The sequence below is a fragment of the Cupressus sempervirens genome, chromosome 11, assembly GCF_028749045.1.
Source record: "Cupressus sempervirens isolate cs-2001-9-10 chromosome 11, ASM2874904v1, whole genome shotgun sequence".
NCBI classification, from domain to species: Eukaryota; Viridiplantae; Streptophyta; class Pinopsida; order Cupressales; family Cupressaceae; genus Cupressus; species Cupressus sempervirens.
This window is the reverse complement of record NC_143128.1, coordinates 355,894,203-355,910,189: the sequence shown is the minus strand read 5'-3', so window position 1 is coordinate 355,910,189 and position 15,987 is coordinate 355,894,203. Positions and strand designations below refer to the sequence as shown.

The following is a 15,987-nucleotide window of genomic DNA, read 5'->3' as shown; positions in this document are numbered from 1 at the left end:
GTTGGATCAATTGTTGCCTCTTCTACTTTTGTCTCTACCAATAGTTACACTTTATCATGACATTAACAAATTGCACTTTTTATTATTAGAAACCACTTTGCATCTAATTTAAACATGCAACCTTTGTACATGGTCATAAAAGGAACTGTTGGAACTGGGAAATCATACCTTATTAGTTGCATAAGAAATGCACTACACAATTCAATGCCAAACACAATAAATCCACTCCTTGTTCTTGCACCCACAGGCATTGTAGCTTTCAATATTCATGCATCAACCATACATGCAGCCCTCAAAATCCCAAGTTGAGAAATGAAATCACTTCAGGGTCAAGCATTAACAAAATACCAAGAAGACATGAAAAATATTCAATACATTTTAATAGATGAAATGAACTTCATAGGTCCCAAACTACTTCTTAAAATTGATTCCAGGCTACGTGAAGCTATACCCCCAAAACAACACCTTTTCTTTGGTGGCATGTCACTGATTCTTGTAGGTGACCTAGCCCAACTTCCACTAGTTATGGGTAAACCGCTCTATGCATCTCACACAAATGCAAAATAATTGTGGCATAGTTTTAATACAGTGGTAACATTAGAAACAATATTTAGATAGGAAGGTGATGATTCACTTCAAATACAATTTCGTAGAGCACTGCACAATATGCGCAATGCTGAACCAATGCTACATGATTGGGATTTGTTAATGACTCACACAAACAAAAGCCTCACTCAAAATGAATAGATTGAGTTTGACCATGAAACACATTTGTTTGCTACCAATGAACGAGTTTCACTTCACAACAAAAAAATGCTAAAAGAGCTCAATGTCCCTATTGCATTGTGCACTGTAATAAATACACATCGTAGGCTTGAAGAAACAATTGATAATGACCAATTACCTAGAGAAGTTTTATTATGTAAACTTCAACATGTCATGCTTACAACAAACCTTTGGGTCACTGCTGGTCTTGTGAATGGATCTCTTGGAGAGGTCAAAGATATAGTGTATCCAATAGGATGTAAACCTCCTTTGTTGCCTTCATATGTCATGGTAGAGTTCAATAGTTATACTGGTCCACCTTGGGATCCTAGAAACCCAAAAACCATTCCAATACAACCCATTTCCTGAGGCAATTGTACACAAATACCTCTTGCCACAACCTGGGCTATCACGATACACAAATCACAGGGTTTAACCTTAGGCATGGCTACCATTGATATAGGTAAAACTAAAAGACAAGGCCTCACCTTCACAGCAATCTCTAGAGTCGAATCCATCCAAGGCCTTCGTATAGAGCCCTCCTTTTCTTTTGAGCACTTTTGTAAGATGAAAAAGAATCCGTACAATATTCTTAGAAAGAAAGAAGAAGTACGTTTGCACTCAATCTCGCATCAAAACCATAGCTTTGAAGCTACTTCTACAGAACATGGTAATGTCTGTCACTCTACAAATATCCATTTTTTCCATTTACTTGTGTGTTTGTGTGGCTTCCTAACTAATTCACTACTCTTTTCTATAGGTTGACACTTGTTGGATTCAAAGAAGGTGTTCACACACAACAAAATGCTCAAGAAACTTTCAAGTATTTTAGGTATCTTTTGATTGCTTCTAGAATTTCACTACTACTACGTTTCCTACCATTGCCTCGTATCTACTTCTTATAAAGAATTAATCCTATTTTTTTCTTATATACAGGTCTTTGCTGCCTTGCCACAAATAAGACTCCTATTACGTTTCTACTTACAATTTCAAAAAAAAATCAAAAAATGTGCAATTCAAATAAAATATGAAGTCTATTTCTATATCCTCAACATTGAGGGACTGTACATTTTTGGGTTCCATAAGTCAAAAAATAATGTGAACTTTACCATTGAGGTATGTTTCAAGACTATCTGTTCTAGTGTTGGATGATCCTTGTAGTTACATCATTATGATTTATCTTTTCAGACTTGTTCTATCTTCTCATCTTTTTCTTTGGTACATTTTTATGTATTGGATGTGCCACCTTGATTAGATTTATGTGTATTGTTATTTATATCTCATACACTAGGACATGTGTAGCATATGTAGAGTTTTATGTATTTAGATGTTATATATATGTTTAATTTGAGGTTCTCATATATGATGGTGTTCTTTGTTACGTTTCTACTTACAATTTCAAAAAAATTCAAAAAATGTGCAATTCAAATCAACTCTTGAACTGGGATGTCCTACATTAAAACAAATATTATAGTTGTACATTTTTTTTCAACCTCCAAAGAGATATGTTAAATGTATATGCCCCCCTCTCTCTCTCTCTCTATATATAATCTATACTACCAATTCAAAATATTTATTTTAAATTTACATATTTTAAATTTGTCTTTTCAAAAAAAAAAACTATCAGCATACCTCTTGCATCTCTTTCCGGAGCAAGTGCTAGTTAATAACTCGATTAACTTAATACAATTTTATAACCCATACATATGCTCTTATAACTCCTACTTAGAAAACAAATAACTCCAATTAACTCCTCTCTTAGAAAAAGAATACCATTCTTGCCTACATAAAATTTGAAAAATAAACAAAATCTCATGTAAAGTAATAATTAAATAAAAGTTGTAAAATTATGTAAATTCAAAAGCCACGATTAAAATTATTCTTTTGTTTAATACAATATTCTTCATCGTCCAGTCCACCAACAGGTCGAATAAGGTCGGTGTAGCTTCTGTAGTCTGAACTAGTAGGTCCTCTATCCTCCGATTTGCCTTTTATTTCCATTTTCATGGTGTTTCAGCGCGTGTACCTCTTTATACATCCCGAAGTGCACTTATTTACACAGATTTTTTATACTTCTATCGGCCAGTCGGAGCTGGGATCGAGCACAACTTCTTTAGGGTCCTCTGTTGAGACAGAATATAACAATGTTTACTATAAGCAGGGTTTGGTTGATGATCATGTCCGCTCTTATACGTGCGGTCCTTATAGTTTATGGTGAATGGCAAGATACCCACATGGAAGTACACTACACTGATATTGACTATTTGGTGTTCTCTGATGCCGCCTCTTTGATGGCTTCTAACAGATCTCCATATGACAGAGCTACATACAGATATTCACCTCTTTTGGCACTTGTGCTAATACCCAATTCGGTCCTGCATCCCTGCTGGGGAAAGGTTCTCTTCTCTGTTGCAGGTAAGATTTCTCGAAATTAATTTGTAGGGTTTTAGATTCTAGGATTTCAGGTTTATGCGTTATTGTTGAAGGATTCAGATTTTATTTAGTGGTCATTTTTCCCCCCCCAGATTGGGCACTTCTTCTTTATGATGATTAGAGCTCAGTTATATAGAGTTGCATAGGATTTATTCTTTAATTAATACAAGCCATAGTTTCAATAGGAAATCCACTATCTCATACAATTAGTGTCATTTACTGGCATGGCAGATCAATTGATTAAAAGGGGGTGGGTGATGCGGATTTGCATTGTTATTAAAAGTTTTCAAAACTAGTCTAAAGCATTAGAAGGTACTACATTAGTTGCAGGTACACTTAAGCCACTCAGCACATTTGAAGGATTGTGGTGTATTGGTAATGGAGAATGTGCACGATCCACATTCAATTATACCTTAGTTGGCTAGGGTGACTGATAATTCCCGTAGGAGACATGTAGCAAGGGCGTGGTGTAATGAATGAGAGAGGTTTCTAAAGGGCAGTGTGACCTAAGTTTTCAAATGTTAAGAACTCGGCTCAAATTTGCCCTTCCTAGAACGCAATTGTAATCCAAGCTTGGACCCGCAACCTGACTCAAAATTAACCAGCCAAAAACATATGTTCCCAGTACAATAGAGGAATAAGAATATTGAATGCTAGGATAACAAGCCGTAGCGAAGTAACAGGATGATATTATATCTATACACGAGACTCAGAAAACCAAATTTAATAGAAACCTAAGACAAAAGGAGTAGTGCCTGGTTTCTTGGTTTCTGTCAAATTTGAGAGTTCCATTGCAAGAGAGTGAGATTTGCTCAATTGTGGTGGTGAATCTGATGAATTTTGAAGCCACAAGGTCCATGGTTTGTTTCCTTAGTCATTTTAGTAAGCAAAGACTAGTTACTATTCATGAGAAGGTCTAACACTTTATGTAGCGTCCTTTGGATTGCCCTAAACCTTGCCTCTCACCCTTGTGTTACAATTTAGGCAGATCCGACTTTATGTTAATTCCATCTTTGGATGAATGATTGGATCAATGTTTATGCTTGATTTCGAAATGATTACTTGATCTTTGTGATTGCTTTGAATGATTTCTCCTTTATGCATTATTGATGAAAGGATCACCACTTTTCCTTGTTGCATTTGTGAGTAATATATTATTCACCAAATTGATCTCCCTCAGATGTCCTCAAATGAAACCTTCTCCCCTTTATATCTTTGTAATTTAAATTAAAAGTAGTAGGTTTTGCCCTAGGTTACAATTTTTTATCAAAACAAGTAGGCTATAGAGATGCCTTTCATTTTAATTGAGATCTTGCAAGCAAGTTAAGAATCATTTATAATTTTAATTCATCAATAGATTTCATTAGTTAGAAATAAACATATATTAGAAATGTAGATCACATCACTAGATTGCTTAATTTTAGGATGACTCAACCATAAAAGAGGTGAGATAGGGTTGACTTGATAGGTGCCCTAGAGACCCTCTAGCCTAGGCCCAATAGTGGGGAATACCAACCCTCTTGACTTCATGTGGCTTGTGCCTTCCAAATCTAGTGAGGTGTCCTATCACTTTTCCCCTCAATCTTTCCACTTCTATCTTGCTTCCAATGATTGAGCATCCTTATGCATTCATTTTCCATGGTAGAGGTCATGAAGAGTATTTACAACAAGGTACCCACAAAGTCCATCCGTACCCACAAAGTCCATCCATCCTAAACTCAAAGGCAGTATCCTTTGCATCCTTTGACTCCTTGATTCTATACCATGAGGGGCAAGCTTAAAAGTTGACCCCATCACTGTTTCCCTACTTGTAATCCCTCATTTCCCCTACTATGGTTGGTTAGAGCAGTCAGAGAGTATAATCATATTTACCATGTAGCATTTCATTCTTGTGTCCTATATTAAAACATTTCTGAATCAGCAATATATCTATGATTGTATGACCAATAATCATGAAATGAATATCAAATAAGAGGTATGCAGATGTTTACAACATAATTTATCATGTATGGAATATTAAGATAATATCTTATACTTTCTATAATAGTCAACTACTTGTCTGTAGTCCGTCTTTCAGTCTAGATAGGAATGTTTCCTATCCCGTATCTTTTTTCTTCAGTCCAAATAGGAATGTTTCCTATCCTGTCTCTAGTTTTGTTTCTAATTTCGTCTTCAATCTACGTTGTTTCTTTTAGAAACAATGTCCTTGTAATTTTTTATAAGGAACACATTTGTTCCTCTGTTAATCAATGAATCATCCGGAAATCCGTTAATCTGCCAACTCTTCTTGAATCTTGTAACATGGTATTAGAGCTATTACTTAAATTTTTTCGAAAAAATTTATAATTTCTTCGTGAAATTATTTGTTTAAATTTTTTCAAAATTATTTATGTTGAATTTCTCTAAAACCCGCTTAGGGTTTTCGGCCTAGAGAAATTCTTGAACTCGGGTCTGCCTGTGTTTGTTCAGCACACTCTAGCCCCATTCGTCCATGCACATCGATCCTTGAAGAAAAATCTGCCATTTTTTATCAAGAAATCTGAAGTTTTTTCAAGCTTTTTTCAGCTAGGGCCGTTTTTTTTCGAAACCCTAATTTTTGGGGTTGAAAAAATATTTTGTTTGTAGATTCTTGGTGGGTTTTTCGAGAGCTCAATTGGTTGTCGTCCATTTTTTTTGGGTGCCTCGATTTTTGTGCCTCAATTTTTGAGCCAGCGGATCCAAAAAATGATAGCAAATTCCTTCTGGGTTTTTCGAGCTCTCTTCTGGGTCATTCTTTGATTCTTTTGGGTCTTTCGTATTTTTGCCTCGAAGAACGTGCCTTCACAGATTTTCACAGTTTTTCATTGAAAAACGTGCCATGGCATCTCTGACAAATATTCTGCTTGAACATAATTCCAAATTCAATGGTCGCAATTATGGAACCTGGAAGTAGCGCATCATCGCAATCTTCGAATATCGAAACACCGATCAACTTGTTCTGGGTGTTAGGCAGCGTCCGACTTCTCCGAGTCCTGATCAAGGCGAAGCTGCATTTTTCGCCTTCTGAATCTGTTTTTGTTTTTTATGAGTTTGTTGATTTTCTCCTCAAAAATCATTTCAAGTTGTTTGTAATACGCAAGGTTGCGTGAGATTCTGGGTTTGTTGATTTTCTCCTCAAAAATCATTTCAAGTTGTCTGTAATACGCAAGGTTGCATGAGATTTTGGGTTTGTTGATTTTCTCCTCAAAAATCATTTCAAGTTGTCTGTAATATGCAAGGTTGTGTGAGATTCTGGGTTTTACCGTTTTTTCCACAAAAACGAAGTTTTGTAAATGCAACTTATTTTGAGTCATAGCACTCTTCTGGCAAAGCTTCTTGGTTTCAGCATTCTGTAGATCCAGGGAGGGTCTCAATTATCATAGAATGTTTCGACATCCGTACGTTGACCATTAAGGGAGGGTATTAAGATAATATCTTATACTTTCTATAATAGTCAACTACTTGTCTGTAGTCCGTCTTTCAGTCTAGATAGGAATGTTTCCTATCCCGTCTCTTTTTTCTTCAGTCCAGATAGGAATGTTTCCTATCCTGTCTCTAGTTTTGTTTCTAATTTCGTCTTTAATCTACGTTGTTTCTTTTAGAAACAACATCCTTGTAATTCTTTATAAGGAACACATTTGTTCCTCTGTTAATCAATGAATCATCCGGAAATCCGTTAATCTGCCAACTCTTCTTGAATCTTGTAACATGGAAACCCATACCGCACTGTAATTAACACTGCAAGTCCACAAATATACAGTTAGTGCTGTAAGTATGACTGCCTTTCTTATGACTTTATTCTCCTTGGTCCTTCGATATTCTCCTTTTCCTCTTCCTTATACCTCTCTCCAAGGAAAGTGACTTTCATTAAGAGGCACCATACTCCTCAAGAGATGCATCACTTATTAACCAATTTGTTTGTGTGCAATTTTTAACAATATAAATGGGGTGTTTAAGTAGAAAGTCGACCACCAATTTAAAGATAAGTTTTATTGTAACAAATACTAAGTAACTATCACACCATAGGTAATTAGTATTGCATGCTCCTGTTAATTTTGTAAGTGCTACATTAATGACATTGCTGTGTATTCTTTGGAAAGTGGGCCAGCTTTAGTTATTGGTCTTTGTCTTCTAAGCGCAATCCAAAGCTACTCCTTGTGGTCCTGTGTTGTTTATTAATTTGAATCACTGCAATTAATAAAGTATCACCCCTTTTTGACTAAAATTTTAATGGTCATGGTTATCATTATAGAATCACGGTTTATGAAATGTATTTTCAATCTTTGTGTTGACTTCCATTGTTTTCTAATTTAATTTCTTTAGTAAAGTTGCTAGCTTCATTTTGGACAAATGCTTATTTAAATGATGCCTTTATAATAATAAGCCACATGTTCTCTTCTTTTAATTAGTTATTACTGCTGTAAAACAGGAATTGCTGTTCTTCTTATCTCATCTCCTCCCATTTTTCGCATAGATAATTATTATTTTTTGATCGGTAAAAGACCGAGACCATGTGAATTTTATTAAAATAGAACAATTTTACAACATTCTCCGTTCATACGGGCACTCGTAGGAAATAACAGAGAAGAAAACCTCTAGTCTTGCCCAGGACAACAGTCCTATACAAATTACATCATTAAAAGGGGCATACCCCAGTGATATACTATTCATTATCTTGCCACTTACAAACTTTTAGCTTTTAATAGATAATTTACATCTGTCCCTTTTTGTATTTGGGTCCAGGGGAAAATGTTTCTAATAATACATGCTCTTTAAGTTTCATCTGCGATCTAAACCTGAAATAGGATACTAGGGATTGTTAGAGAACTTGAGAGACTCATGACCATAGGCTTTCCTGTTGTGGTCGAGTCACTTCCTTGGCTTTCTGCAACACTAAATAAAACTTCAAACTTGTCCAAATGATAATTACCAATCCAAAATATCCATTATTAAAAAGAGTAGCTATTCTTCTCTTTTCAAGAGAGCCCTATAATCAATACTCCTTTAGTCTATCTTTTAAATCATATTTAAACTGTATTAATGATTTAAGGGTAACAAATTTGTTAGTGAACAGAGTTGTCTTCCAAGAAAACACTTACAAATTGACCCTAAAATGCCCAGATAAGAAGACTCAATCAGCAAAAACAGTAGGGTTGCTTCACTATTGGAATGCCTAAGCGTCCTCTGAATTATTCCAGTACAGCTCCCTGTGTAAAATTTACAATGAATCAACTACACTATAATTGATAATGCTTTTAACTTGAAAGCAAGAAAGGCTCACAAACATCTATCCAGAAAGATGGAGTAGATGTGTAAATGTGGAAATAAAAACAGGAAGAAAAGCATATCTTTCTATTCAAATACATGAGTAACTACAGCTCACAATCTGCATGGTAATCATGATGATGATTAGATGTAACAGATACGCATTCAGAGAAAACCAATATCATTCAAAGATAAATATTAATCAGAAAACAAGCATCTAAACTCAAAGTTTTAGTATGCTAGAATTTCCTCTCTGAACACAACAAGATAACAAAGATTCTGCTTTTCTGTACACTAATCACAATCTGAAAATAAAATATCCCTTTTCTCCGGCTTTACAATCAGAACAAAAACTCCCCCTTGCTCCTGTAGCACAAAGTCTCTCAGAAAAAGAGGCAGAAAACTCTTTGAAGAGGATTTAGAGAATTAGGTTAGGCCAGACATATCTGAAATTCAGCCTGATCCAACGGTTGGATTGAAAGTTATGCCCCCCGCAACATGACTGATTTTCTGCTTCCTGCAAATCCGTGGTCGTAGAAACTCTGTTCAGATCTTTTCATCTGCATTATTACAGTGGCTGCCAATCAAGATCTCCCATTTCTAAAATATAGCTCCAACAACATCATCCAACTATAAGTTCACAAAGAGGGTCGAAGAAATATCTAAATGTGAATGTATCTGCCCGACAATCTCCACGGTTTTCTTAGTAACTTTATTGAATTGGGCATTTCAATCATAAATGAAAAAGTGCCCAAAGATTCAGACAGTGTGATAAGAAGACTTGCTGCAATCTGTATTTCCACAAGCCATGGGAGAATGAAGGAAATACTTAAAAAATCCTCTAATAGATACATGTAACAACAGACCTCTGATAGTGCATTTTGATTTTTGAAGTTCAGTGTATATGTTTTCTTATTATCTTTAATATGGGCATATAACTTCTTCTCACAACTTAGATCATCAAGACTTACTCCAAATAAATTTGAATTGGGATCCCCAAGTCTCTTTTCACCATCTAAGTTTGTGGATTTATCACCACAGACCCCATCATCATTACTTGCTTCTATGTGTGTCTCACTTTGAAGTTGCTTACCATGTCCAATTTTAGGTAGAATGTCCCTGGCTACTTCTTCTCAACATTTGGTATTACATATTGTGGGAAAACCAAAGAGCATTTGAGTCACGAGTTTGCATTTTTTAATATCTCAGACTTTGAACCTTTTGAACTGGACTGACACATTTTAAACTTGTTCAAACCATCTGAATTGTTCAAACCCAACAGAATTATAGAATTGAAAGAATAATAAGTTTAAAATTTAGAAACTAACATAAGAAAAGTAATGAGTATTAAAGTGGGAAAGTCCTAAATAAATGGAACCTCTGAGATTCTAATTGTAAAGCTAAGTTGCATTTTTTGAAATCCATTCTTAGAATAAATTTACTAAATAACGAGCTGGAGATTAAAATCAGATAGCCACCTAACCCCTGAATTGACAAAAGATTACCTTCTTTCTGTTTAAAATTTTCTAAGTATTCTATCCGTGTCAGGGGAAAATTTGTTCCATTCCTAAAATTTGTCATTAATAATGAGCTATAAATCAGTGCTGGATTTAGAGAGAAAGATTCCGAGGAGCATCAAATTTCCTTGACTTATCTATAGAGGAATTGAACAAGAGACTAGAGGTACTGAGATTGTGATTAACTTACCTTGTATCAAATTATGATTATTGTTTCTATATGATTATCTGAATGATGAGTGACCTGAAAAGAGGGGATATGCCAACTATACTTTTCTATCATAATTCTGCTCTTTCAATTTAATCCTATACATTATTTCATTCAGATTTCAATGAATACCATAAAAGTGGTTCTGGGAATTGGATTTAAAGTTTAGAATGATTGATACCTATATCGATTGTAATCTTAATATGGTTTGAAGAAGAAGAATCTATCATCTTACCAAGAAAGCTACAATTTATATTCAGAGATATCAAAAGTTACTCTCATTAAAATTTGTTCCATTTTACCAGATATACATTAAATCCTCTTACTCAATAAATCATTTCATTAATATTTTTAATTTACAGTTACAAACTTTATGATTCGATCATTACACCCAAGGAAGAAGGACAGATAGAGGATTGATAGATGCCTAAACAATATGTCAAGCCTAACTGAGAGATAAATAAGGCAATGACTGAGATGACTACTAAGAACTAATAAGAGCAATCTAGATAAGAGAGGTACACCAGAATGCCAAACAGAGTCCAAAGGCCAAACCCGAGGAGCAGAAGACAGAGAAAAAGGGAAGGCAAGCCAAGAAAAGGACATACAGGCCGGAATAAACAACACCTAAGCCCTAAAGGAAAACATATGCATGATATATCGGAAACTAGAGCAGCTATAGAGAATGAACTGGTTTGAATGGAAGACCCCCACAAAATCACACCAAGGACCCCCAACCAAAAAAGAAAAAGGAAAGAGGAAGGGCAGGTGAGATCAAGTTTCCTCCTCTATCTTCCAATACACCATGATTAGGTCATCCACTTCTCCAAGTCTATTACCATAGAGCCCGGAGCTAAGACATATGTTGTTTTCTCCCTGCTAGATTTAAACATATTTGGGAGAGACAATTCAAGTTTGTTTAAGTCATTAAATTTCACCCCTGATTTAATGTAAGAATCAAATACACGCAGATAATGAAGAAGCCATTCCTTATCCTGGTCCATAACTATACTCCTCCATCAAAGCAGAAAGGAGATATTAGCCTCCATCTTAGGCCACTCTCTATTAAATTGATTGATATCTCTTATGTATAAAATTGGACACCTTATAACATTTGCTTGCCCCAAACTGCTCGATGGGTTTGACATGTAAACTTCTGCAAGTGGAATTTCCAAATGCCTATTGATACTAAAAACCACTTGCTCGAGACCCTCTAGCCAGATTGAATCAAAGATATTGTAGCAGAGGCGACTAATCTCCCAGTGGCCTACATGAGCCCTAACAAGACAAGCTACGAACGACCCTATAACATAACTGTTGGTGTGCCAAGTGTAATCATAATTAAAGAATCTTTCCCCTAGAACCCTGCTCACCGCACCGTAGACATGTCATCAACCGGGTTCAGGAGCCTATTCCATCGCTCCGATTTGACAGCACCCCTAAAAGCCATAGTTCTGACTTCAAGTACGTGAAACAGAGAAATGGCTGATTCCATAATAGGCCACGGATCACAGAACACAGAGGACACCAAACAGAGATATCAAGCGAGAGTGAGAAGTGTGATAAAATAGAAGTAATATATAGACCTAATTTTTGAAAGCTCAGCCTTCGTGAATATACTAGAAGGTTCAAGATGATGGATAGATAGCTTAACCGAAGATGGCAAAAGACATGACTAAGTCATGATGTCTAACCATAAAGTAACACTCATTTAAAGTTAATGGTTAAGATTCACTAAAAGTCCTATTCTATGAATTGCTCTGATTTGTATGTCGGATAAAGTCATCTCATCTAGTAATGAGCGGAGGATTTAAATGAGAAGTATAAATGGGAAAGGAGTTACTAATAAGGATGAGAGGGTAATCTAAGGAGAGGAAAAAAATAAATTAACCAATTATATGGATAGACTAGGGTTACAGCTAAGGATAGTGAAGATCCGAATCAAAGTAGGATCTCTGGTGCTTGGATTGTAATGTCCTCTCCATCCGCTCCCCTGTTTGCTAAGTGGTTTGCTTCTTCATTTCCTTCTTGATAGATATGAAGAAGCTTAGTTTCCTCAAACTTATCTATAAGATTAAGTACATTCTCAAGTTTTGAGATAATAATCTAATTTGGAGTCCATCATCTTATCTTTACCTTGCAGACTGGCAGGACAAAAGTTCTGATACTAATTCTAATGTTCCATTTTGGGATTGCCTAATCTCACCTATCAGTCTGCTGTTACGATTTTGGTAGATCTGATTTTATGTTGATTCCTTCTTTGGATTCTGATCACTGCTCTTAGGATGAATACTTATACTGATTGGATTGATTTATATGCTTGATTTTGGAATGATCACTTGATCTCCTTGATTGCTTTGAGTGATTTCTCCTTTATACATTATTGATTAAATGGCACCACTACAAATAATATATTATTTTCCAAGTTGATCTCCCTTGGATATCCTCCTCAAGTGAAACCTCCCCCCTGCCCCTTTTTATATCTTCCAATGTAGGGGAGAGTCACACCACTACATCATGTCTGCCCTTTGCAATGTTCACAGCCTTGCACAATTAGTCAATTACCATCCTTTGGAAGAGTCACACAAATCTTCATCATTGTTGACCTTTGGAAGAGTTACAACCTTCCAGAGTTACTGGCCTTTAAAAGAGTCACAACCCTTCATTATTGCTGCCCTCACAGAAGTCACTTCCTTATTCTCTTCCAGTTCCCCTTTCTTCTTCTTCCATTAATCCTTCCTTAATTCTTATGCTCCTTTCTTCCTTCGTATCAAAGGAACTCTTTTCCTATTTCTTATCTTATGTTTGAGGGAGTCACGACTCTTCATGGCATGCCCCTTGACCTTTAATAAACTTAAATTAACTTCTAATCATATATATATATATATATATAAAAAAAAAACTATTAGTTATTATCTTAGTTACTTTGTTTGCTGGTCCTGGTTCCCAATTTTTTTCAGTTTGCACTAGCTCTGGGGCCTAGTCTAGTCCGCCTGTGGGTCCAGCCAGTGTCAATTCCTGGATGGGCCAGTTCATACTGATCAAACCCAGGCAATGCCATGTGTACCAAACACAAATCCAATGGAAAGGCATTGAAATGACTATTTTTTGCAAATTATCTGTATTTTGTTTGTAAGGTCTATTAATTAATTAATCCAGGGTGCAGCAGTTCACTCTCGCTATCTAGACCCTGGCCTCTCACAGTCTCATGTACATGGGAGAGGATGAGTAGCTTATCTCCAGGTTTATACTGGGCAAGTCTCCATCAGACCATTCGCAGATCCAGTCCATGTCTGTACACAGTGAGTGATAGTTAGCTCTAGACATTCCTTCAAAATCCTGTGTTCTAAGTTGTTTCAAATCTATTTCTTCAGTTTGCACATACATGTGCCTGGATTGTCATGTATATTTTTATCAATAAATAAAGGTGAGGAGTCTTTCAATTGTTAATATGGAAACTGCTTATCAATTTACTGTTTTCTTAGATTGGGCCCCGATCCTGCATTTTGGGTTTGATCTAGTGACCATACCATATAATTTTGCATCTTATGTTGATATGGTATGGTATGGCATGGCTATCTATCTATATATATATATATATATATATATATATATATCAGCAAACTGGTTCAAACCTGAACCCAAACTGGCAACTTAGGTTACTAGTAAATCCTATTTCAAAAAGAGGACATTATACTCGAGAGATTCTAAACCTTTTGAAGTTTCTATCTATATTGTTTGCAGTGGCCAGGAAGTCTTTGTATATATGTCCAATAGAGATATTAGTTGGTGGCACAGACAGAGAACATGTACAGAAAAAGAGCAATCTGAGTTTCATGCTGATCTTTTTGACAAATGTCTTGTATTATGCATTATATAGTCATAATGTTAGGAGTAAATATTTTTTCACATGGATTTTAACGCATAGAATATATTGTCCTCTTTTTGAATGGATTCTGCAGACATAATTCTTTGGGTCAGCTTACACACTGCATGTTGTTGAAGAGTTAATGCAGATTTGTTTGTGGGCCATCTCATCTATTATATTCTGCAGCTACGTGAAGTACCCGAAAAACAGTGTACACTTTGTATGGCAGCGTGGCTTTTCAATCCATTCACATTCACAATTGGCACCAGGGGAAACTGCGAACCTCTTGTGTGTGCAATCATTCTCTGGATTCTGATATGCCTAATGAGAGGTGACCTCTTCATATTTAAGTTTTTCATTGAATTTGAAGAAAGTGGCAAGTGATGAATGATTGAGGAGTGGAGGCTTAGAGAGCTTATTTTTTGTACTGGTGTTTATTTGGTGCAGGTTGGGTTGTGGAAGCAGCATTATGGTATGGATTAGTGGTTCATTTCAGAATCTACCCAATTATATATGTTCTTCCCATTCTTATTATTCTCGACAGTGAAAATATTGACTCAAGGAAGAGACCTCGTATTACTTCTTGGACTAATAGACAACTCCGATCGTCTGGTACAGAACCATTTGCTTTCAACCGAAAAGCTATATATAAGATTAACTTGTGGCTCGTGTTCAAAAAATTCCTGAACAAAAAACAGATATTATTTGGACTGATCTCTGGAGGGTTCTTCTTCATACTGACTGGTATCTTTTTCTATTTATATGGACAAAGGTTCTTGGATGAGGCTCTGTTATACCACCTCACACGGACTGATCCAAGACATAACTTTTCCATCTATTTCTATCAGATATATCTTAATCATGAACATGAGTTTACATTAGCAGAAAGGCTTATGATGTTTTTACCACAATTCACAGTACAACTTGTACTTATTCTCTTCTTTGCTAAGGATCTTCCATTCTGTCTTTTTGTGCAGACAGTTGCATTTGTTGCCTTCAATAAGGTATGTTTGTATCTTGTTTTCCTCTTTTGTACATGTTAATACAATTCGTTTCCATGGATTGCTTATGGTTCCCTGCCTTCTTTATTTCAATATTATGAATTGAGCAGTAACATGACAATTCAATCTATATGGTAGCTCTCTACTTGTTTCTTCTTACTGTCATCCCTTTCCATTTTTTAATTAGATCCAGTTCTCACAAGTTGATTGATTCTTGTCAGGTTATCACAGCTCAGTATTTTGTTTGGTTTTTTTGTCTCTTGCCACTGATATTACCATGGACAAGGCTTCATTTGCGGTGGAAGGGCTTGATATGCATTGGATTATGGGTTGTGGCTCAGGTTCATTGGTTGGGTTGGGCATATCTACTAGAGTTCAAAGGCAGAAATGTTTTCATACAATTGTGGTTGGCGAGCATTATTTTTTTGGCAGCGAATACATGTGTCCTGGGATTCATTTTGGCGAATCATAATTTTTGTCCTCTTTTTCAGCTCCAAGCTAAAAATTATGATGGTCAAGATGAAAAGAAAATTGATTAATAGAGAAAGAAGTTGCCATTTTGTTCCAGAATAGGATCAAATAACTGGATTTTGTAACATTTTCACCAATATTTATACATGATCCCAGGTTGTGTTGCTTGATTGCTTCTGTTAAACAATAGTGGACCACAATTATTTGACAAATTCAAGAATAAAATAGTCCTTGCTTAATATTAAATTAACCAAATCTTAAATCCTTAAACATAAATGTTGATTTTACTATTATTTTTTAATCTGTTGTATGAGTTTTTGGTAATTCCATAAGATTTTGGGCATTGTTAGTTCCTGCCTAAGGCAGGTAACCATAAGATTTTGGGCATTATTAGTTGTTGCCTAAGGCAGGTAACCATAGATTTTGGGTATTATTAGTTTC

At 35.6% G+C, this 15,987-nt stretch overlaps 1 protein-coding gene across 2 annotated transcripts; it reads left to right on the top strand.

Moving 5' to 3' along the window:
- The first annotated feature begins 2,641 nt into the window (after positions 1 to 2,641).
- PNT1 (mannosyltransferase family protein) lies at positions 2,642 to 15,716 on the top strand. Of its 2 annotated transcripts, XM_089809386.1 has the most exons (5): positions 2,642 to 2,728; positions 2,828 to 3,180; positions 14,223 to 14,405; positions 14,522 to 15,078; positions 15,297 to 15,716. In XM_089809386.1, exons 2-5 carry the CDS (start codon positions 2,910 to 2,912, stop codon positions 15,612 to 15,614), a joined length of 1,329 nt encoding a protein of 442 aa, XP_089665512.1. In that variant the 5' UTR covers positions 2,642 to 2,728; positions 2,828 to 2,909; the 3' UTR covers positions 15,615 to 15,716. The 2 variants fall into 2 exon arrangements, with proteins under 2 accessions (XP_089665512.1, XP_089665511.1); XM_089809385.1 differs by having other exon boundaries at positions 2,642 to 3,180.
- The last annotated feature ends 271 nt before the right edge of the window (positions 15,717 to 15,987 follow it).

What these genes read in the sequence shown, in the direction of transcription:
- PNT1 (XM_089809386.1), top strand. Translation starts at nt 2,910, where the DNA reads ATGTTTACTATAAGCAGGGTTTGGTTGATGATCATGTCCGCTCTTATA. An exon ending in GGTTCTCTTCTCTGTTGCAG is followed by an intron (nt 3,181 to 14,222) that starts GTAAGATTTCTC and finishes GAGTTAATGCAG; the next exon opens with ATTTGTTTGTGGGCCATCTC. An exon ending in CATTTGTTGCCTTCAATAAG is followed by an intron (nt 15,079 to 15,296) that starts GTATGTTTGTAT and finishes GATTCTTGTCAG; the next exon opens with GTTATCACAGCTCAGTATTT.